Source organism: Atta colombica, unplaced genomic scaffold (assembly GCF_001594045.1).
Source record: "Atta colombica isolate Treedump-2 unplaced genomic scaffold, Acol1.0 scaffold12, whole genome shotgun sequence".
Lineage (NCBI taxonomy): Eukaryota > Metazoa > Arthropoda > Insecta > Hymenoptera > Formicidae > Atta > Atta colombica.
Window position 1 is genome coordinate 3,833,372 of NW_017259206.1, and position 8,139 is coordinate 3,841,510.

Sequence of the window (8,139 nt, forward strand, 5' to 3'; positions counted from 1 at the left end):
CGCTTCTAATATTACAACAACTTTAAAAAATAGATAGAAATATATTAATTTGAAATAATTATTAAATATTAAATATAAAACTTTTACAAACAAAATAATAACATGGAAAAATATATTACTTCGTTTTAATGCAAAATCACTTGGAGTATAAGCGATAAATAAACCTTAAATACGAAGATTAGCATAAAATAAAAAGTATAAAGATAAGTTTACTACTCATAAATTATGTTGCACGATACATACAATTCTTACATTAATATTTTGTTCCAACTTGTATAGTAATTGACTTTATTAATTGATCATTAATAAAAAAACGATGAAAATATTTCAGTAATGTTCCCAACTATTTTTTAATAATCATCTATAATAATTTTGATATCAATTAAAAATATGAGGAATAACATTAGCATGTAATAATATCAGGAAATTATATAAAATACTAATACCTTTTTGGCAAGATATCATTACTCTTGACTTATTTACATAAATTATTTAAATTATTCTCCAACGTAACTTCTTTAAAGGAATAAATCTTCTTCAAAAGTGATGGTTTAAAAACATCGCTCAAAAAAATAATTAAATCATTCATAATAAAAAATAGCTTAATAATTAATTAATTATTTATCTTCGTTCTGTCCTCCTATAGAAAAAAATCTTTGCGTACTTCGTGAGTATTCATAATAATTATTGTAATACATTAAAAATGTATCGTGTCTATTTAATTAATTTATTTGTGCAGTTTCTTTATTACGAACTAATATTGCACTTCCGGCCGATAATGCATTCAGCATATCGTTTCGATTGCAGCAACTACAATAATTTTCGATCGCATTAACTGTAGTCAATCAAGAAAAATATATACATAAGCGTTTTCATCGTTACCTATGATAAAAATATTATCACTTTCTTCATTGAATTATCGTCATGCCTTCAAAAAATTAATAAAAATTAATAAATATAAATAAATACATAAGTGTATGCATTTGTAAAAAATTATTTTACAAAGCAATTATGAGCAATTGTTATCTCTTTCATATATATATGTTTTAAAATTAAAATCTCAAATCGATATTGAGAATCAGTCATACCTATATTAATAATAATATCGAAATATGTCTCTCGTAAAAATATTTTCGACTTCTGCGATCTATATTTTAGCTTACAAAGATATTAATATAAAAAAATATTTAGCATACGCGGAAGTCTTTCAATTGTTTCTTTAAATGAGCGAAGATAATATATCATTTACCCGCTTGATGAACTTTTAAGCGCGCACATGGCGCTTTGTGTGTTTAACTGTAATATTTATAAAACTATCATGTAAACTATCTATCTTAATAAATTTATTACTTCCTTTCTATACTGGCCTTGAAACTTTTTTGCAAACGTATAAAATTTATTCAACGATTAAAATTTTTAATTTCATTTTTCACGAATTTGTATCCTTCAAAATTTATTCATGAAAAATTAATATAATGCAATCTGTAATACAAATATATTCTGTTGTTTTTCTGTTTATTAATATAGGACTTTTGATAGTTTATCTAGTACGATGGCAAATCGTTTTTTGATTTTCACTTGTGCACTAAAAGTAGTGTTACATTGCATCTTAACATTGCCACGATACGAATCTAGTACAGAAAATACATTAAAAACAATTTCAATAAAAAGTTGTTACGATTTTTATGAGATTTGACATTACTATGTAAAAGATTTATATATAACGATATGCTCTTAACTCTAACTAATCGCCTTTTCGGTATGGCATATCCACATTTCTTTTTTCAATGCTCTTTTCATTGTTTATAATTTTTTTATTAATAAAGATAGGTTCATTTTCTTGGTATCGTTATATTCTTAGCATTTCACTATTTAGAAAGTCCGGCGCGATCGAGGATTTTCGAATTATGCGCACTATTAACAATATAGCTGAGATAGATATATCATATTTTGAGGCAAGGAATACAAAGAAATAATGAATTATAACGAATTTTATACTTAACGAAAAATTATAAGATTTAAAAAAATAGATCGCTGCCTTCTAAAAGTTAATATATTATACATCTATTTTTCCTATAATAGACATTTATATATACCAAAATAAGGTAAGAAAATTCTTAACAATTAAAATAGGTCATTATAATAAAATATATATTAAATAAATTTTTGAAATTAAACAAAAAAATTATTTATAATAAAAATTATAATTAATTAATTATTTTATCTTTGTGCCATCGTTTTTCCTATAAAAATTATCTTTGCAAATTTTGAAAGTGTTTCACAAAAGGTAAGTGTTACAAATAATTTTAAAATTATCTTTCTTACATCAACAATTTTACTCGATTAAAATATCAGCACCGAGATACTGTCTTATAGATCCTAGGACAGAGGACTTTTGAAGAGATCAAACTTCGATTGGATATTTTGACTGCTTTTACGATACCAATTTGTTGCATTGACCGTTACAAGGAGGCAATATAGTAACAAGACTCTCGGTTTCACTGTCACTACTGAAATTCGCTCTCTCCAAAACCACCGTGGTCTCACTCTTCGCATCGAATATCGGCTGGTAATATGACGAATTCTTCGCTCCAAGATCCACACCGGAATCAGCGCTCTTGGAGATTTCTGACAGTCTGCGAAAATTGCCGAAAAACACGCTGTCGGTGCCGACGCTCTCGGCACCGCTCTCGCTAGCGCCATCACACATAGATTCAGTCTCGTCAGTCTCCTCAGACACACTACTTACCTCGTGCTTCAGCAATCGTTTGTGCGAACCATTACTGTCTGTGCTACTAAGGTAGCCACTGTCCTCAACCTTCGTATGACCACGTCGATTGTCCATCAACGGCAGCATGTTTGAGTTGGAATCACAGCTCTTCGAGAGACCTTTCATCAATTGTCTTGTTTTGGAGCCGTTCTGCGCCCTGCTGTTGTTGAGAAGTTTATCCTTATCTTCCCGACGACGCTCAACGCTCCACGATCGTGTTCTTGAATTTCTTCCGGAACTTCTGTGATGAGAGGAGCCAGTGATCGATCGTTTCTCTCTCACTACCTTTGTTTCTCGCACAGAGACTTCTTCCTTGTTGGAATCGATATGTTCATAGAACCTATACCTGTTTTCAGGAACTTCGATTTCGATGCGCGTCTCGCACGGGCAGTCCCTGCAACCATTCGTCACGGTACATTCGCCTGTTCTCTCACTGAAGAACGTTGTTCCTGTTAAGAGAACGTTGTCTTCGCGATGTTTCTTATTGTGAACCTCATACTTCACGACGTCGACTTGAGTCTGCGATGAGCAGAGGCAGGTTTCGTTCCCTACATGGTATCCGTCAACTTTCGGGACAGGAGCGCCGTTACTGGTTGTAGGGTCACCCGCTCCGACAGGACTCCCGTCCCAGGCGTTTTTTGATGGAGATAATGGCGGAAGTCTCGCGTTTTCGACACGTCGCGGTGGCTTCGGTCGCTGGTAGATCTCCTCTTCCGTGGGTGGCAATGGCACCACGTCCGGCTGATTGTGTGGTTGCCGTTGTCTCTTTGCTTGTCTGCTGTCTGGCGTCAGGTACTTGCACTTTTTCCATGTGGCAGCGTCATCGGGCTCGCCATTAATTTGCAATTCAGGATCATAACCATTCGTCAATTGCGGGTCCTTCATACCCGACTTTATCCTCGCCTCGTAGATCTCCCGTAAACTGTTGGGGCTGCGTTGTAGCGTGGAATTCTCGTCACGGAAACTACCCCTGCTCTTGAGAAGGATCTGAGGCGGTCGCTCCAACGAATCCACATAAATCTCGTTGGCAATTTCCCCTCGGTTGTACTGCATGTCGTCGTTGATCCGCAGCTTCATCGGCTTTCGATCCAACGTGTCTGGCTCGTATTCAGACTCGTCAAGCTTCACGTAGTTTTCTGGAGAGTCCTGGACCTTGATGGTCAGATGACCCGGATTCTCCGGCTCGTATTGGATTTCCGGACCACTGTCGTCACTGCAGGTTGGGCTGGCATAATCATCGTTCACGTAGACTTCACTCACCAACGAGTACGTCTCTAACCGCTGGCTGCTGATCAGCTCTGGCAGACTATTGTAACAATTTCTCTCGAGAACCTGATTGCTGAGCTTCGACATCGTCATTTCGCCGGTACGCGTGTTGATCACGGCATTTTGCATCGTTAACTCCTCGTCCATTGGCAAAGCCGTGGATAAGGCCGGACTCGATTGGTTATCCGTCGATGACTGATCCGGCGACGTCGATGATTTCCGATTACACTTAGAACGTTCCAGACTGTCCACCTCGTAATCGCTGATCATCGTGGTATGATTAGAAGATCTGGTGTGATGATGATCCAACGCCTTCACGTCTACCATCTCGCGTATCACAGCGTCCATAATACGTTTTGCAGTGTTCTTTGCACCGGGTAACTCGTTAATCATATCTGGGAGTTCTTTCTTCTTCAATGATGGCACGCATGGCGCCTTCGACTTTCTCGATCGTTTCGGCGCGGGGTTGCTCTGCGATTGCTGAGATCGTGATTCCTCCGATTTGTCCGTATTGCTGGATGATCTCTCCGTTTTTGCCGACTCGTCCTCGCTCTTGCTGTTCCTATCGTCTTTCACGCTCTCTTTCGACTCGCTCTCTATGACCGCGCTCTCCTCCATCTGCTTGATAAATGAATTCTCAATAGCCTTGCGGACTTTCGCATTTATTGCATCATTACCGGCAGTGTAATGGAACGGTCTATTATTTGCCCGCTTGCCACGGCCGCAACGATCGTACTCGGATCTCTCGAACATGGACCTGGTCGATCGTCTGGATACGCTGTAGCGATCGTCGTTCTCCAGAATCTCACTCCTGGCGGTGATATTCTGGAAGGTCCTCAGCATCGGTGGATTGTCTTTCCATGATGACATCGATTTACCGACTAAATTCGCACGATCGTCCGGATCACCAAAATCGCGTCTGGCCAACTCCTTCAGGTACTCTAGATTTCTAGCAAACGTTCGGGCGTTCTCTTGGAAATTCCTACGCGTATCTTCGGCGTCTCTCCAACGACGCTGCGGTGGTCGCACGTCTTCTAACCAGGCGCGCACTTTGCTTTCACCATGGCTGGGCGAATCAGGAACAGGAAGGGCGGGAAGCAGCTGAGGAGACTCGCTGCAACCGGGACATCCGGTGCACCGTTGGGACTTGCGTGATTTGGTGACCGAGCCGCCCTGGACGGAACTTGGGGTCGTTCTCTGTTGAAGCTTGCTTGATTTTGCTGATTCGCATCGTTCGGAACTGTTCTCCTCTTCCGGAATACCTGCGTGTTAAATTTATCCTGGTAATAATGACAGAGCGAAAATAGCGAATTAATTATTTCTAATTACAGCTAGCGAGTGAAAGTCAAGTCACGCTTTTGCGCGTTATAAAATACTTCACGTGCTTTCCATTGGTTGCATGAAATTCGCTCATGCGACTATGAATACACGAAGAATTCAAGAAATCAAGTGCGTGCGAAACCGTAGGAATAAAATAAGAATAAAATTGGAAATCTTCAGTTGCAAGAACGCGAAAAATGTGGAAAGTTGAAATTGAATTGTTCTTTCACGATTTTCACTAATTTCTTTATTTCTCGCATGAAGAATCAAGAAATATGATTTAATTAATTATTAAGATGATTTAATTATTTTATTGGGAAAAAGTTTCTTTAAAAGTTGTGGTAAAAAGACTTTTTCAACAACTCATATATTTTATTTTAAAAAAATTGACAATCACTTGATATAGCAACGTTTTAGCTTTAAGAATCTGCATTTATAATTGCGACACGATGATTTTTAAGGAGTTACGAGCAATAAAGTCAGAATGTTTCTTTTTACCTAATCCGTGAGTAATTCAGGAACAAAAAATTGTAGGAACAGTTTTAAAAAATGATTTTGTAGGAGAAGCTTCAAGCTTTCATGATAGATAATCGAAAATTTTCTCGAATTTTTTTTGGGCTACAGACCTACAAAGTGAAAAAAAATGTTTTAGCTTATAGTTTTCTATATGTAAAAATTACAAAACTTACATAAATTCAAAAAATATAGTAACCATTCGACAGTGAAGATTTCAAGCTTTAAAATCCTTTTTCTTTTAATTTTGATCATTTTTGATGAAGATGAGGAAAAGAGCTTTTTATCACTTTGTAAAAAGACTTTTTCCCTAATCCAATATATTCAATATCTTTTGAATTACAAACATTACATCTTCTACACATTATTTAGAATCATCAATCAAAGCTCCTTTTGTCTTATTACTTATTTCAAATAATTTCTCTTTGAAGAACACAAACGTACTCACCATTGAGAATAGGAACAAATCTTTTTGCAGCCATCTTGTGCTTGGCAATGGAGATGACTTCTCGAATTTTGAGCAGGAACTCGATGGCAGCCGGAGGTGGGGCCTAGAAAAACGCCGGGCTGTTTTCAAATTATCTTGTCGCTGGTCAAGTGCGTAAGAACGTAGACGAATCGAACAGACGTCGAGGGTACGTCCATTAAAAGCATTCCAGACTTCGAAAACGCACGGATGACTAGCGCGAATGGAAAATAAGCAACATTTTTCTCCCTTCCCCGTCGGGTTGCCCCGTTAAGCAACTCACCAGCAATAGCTGTCGATCGAAGTATGCGGGATTGAAGTACAATTTTCTCCGTTGAGCACCTGGAAGAACCGGTACATCTTGCTGATGCGGATTTTCAGCCGTCTCCACGACCCGTACATCCTCTTCCGGTAACCTCTCACCAAGAATGGAACCAACGGGGAAAGGCCCTTCTGATTGCTCCAGATACACGCAATGCGGATGAATGATCGCCGATGTTATTTGCTGAAGAAGTGACATCGTTGATCAGTAAGCTCGATGCGAGAGAGCGGGATAATTTCATAATTTACAAAATCACAATTGAATCGGACATTACGAATTATGAACCTTACCTCCTAAATCCTTCAAATCGGTTTTACAATAGTCAATATTTGTTAACAACATTATCACTGAGATTACTTGGCACGAGACTAGATCGTACAAGAAGTCGACTTCTTCTGGCAATGATGAGACTTACGCTCGCGTTGTTTCAGTGAAGAAAAGAATTGCGCTATACGTGAAGACTGGAAACAGTTCGCAGAACGCGCTGAAATCGCGGTGCGTGGTATTCTAACAACCGGTATACAGCGTAAAAGTGGGATGTACCTCACCTACTTGGAATGGTACGGACTAACGGAGCGCAAAACCAATGCGCTAATTGGATGCATTATTAAACACAAGCGGTGATCTCGGGAAAGACATGGATTATATTCTACAAAGATCTCGCGAATCGCGCAAAGAGATAACCGAGCAATTTCGTTGCTTGCATTTGAATAATTACGTAATATCCTCGGAATTATGTAAAACTCATCTAATTACGATAGAACAAATATATCTACAATCTGCTTCTGATAAATCAAAGATTATCATATTTCTTAATCGTTCAGAAATGAAATCTACTTATGTATGATGTGCACGAGGTAACTTTCTTAGATAAAATTACTCAATTAAATTTAGAGGATAATTTGCTAGGAAATTGATTGAGAAGTAAAAGTTGCACTTACATTTTCGAAACCTTGCTCATTATCGCTCGCGGGAAGATCTTCGCCTAAATCACTCTCGGTGAGTCCACTATTAGTGTCGCTCTCGAAATGTCTCGTGGCTGTCAACAACGGATTGCTCTTCACCAATCCACCACCGTCTCGACCGCCGTCAAGAGTGATGTCTGCTTCTTCGATGGATTTTGTCTTTGCCCTTCTGCTGTGTAAATATAACGATACGCTGGCTATGTATATGAGAGCCAAGATGACAGAGGAAAGACCGATGGCGGTGTATTCCGTAGCTGATAATCCATGCGACACCTGGGTCGTCGACGAGAACATTACTTCTCGTATGCCTGTTGTAAGAGAGAAATGTACGTTTAACGAATCGTACTCTTCATGATGCTTGATACTCATTCTTTAGAACGTCCTCATTAGTAGATAAATATACTTCCACATATTTACACGTAAAATTAAATCAGTATTTTAATTAAATTTAAATTTGAATTTGAAATAAATATAGTGAATGTAATAAATAAAAAATATACTATAATATAATATAAAA

General features: G+C 37.8%; 1 protein-coding gene across 1 annotated transcript in view; it reads right to left on the reverse strand.

Moving 5' to 3' along the window:
• Positions 1-2,434: 2,434 nt before the first annotated feature.
• The window catches only part of LOC108694344, a 30,305-nt gene continuing 24,600 nt past the window's right edge, over positions 2,435-8,139 (reverse strand). Inside the window, exons 6-9 of the mRNA XM_018203768.1 lie at positions 7,599-7,930; positions 6,619-6,840; positions 6,318-6,420; positions 2,435-5,298 (exon numbers count right to left, since the gene is read on the reverse strand). Coding sequence (XP_018059257.1) covers positions 2,435-5,298; positions 6,318-6,420; positions 6,619-6,840; positions 7,599-7,930 — 3,521 coding nt within the window. The remainder of the gene's footprint in view (positions 5,299-6,317; positions 6,421-6,618; positions 6,841-7,598; positions 7,931-8,139) is intronic.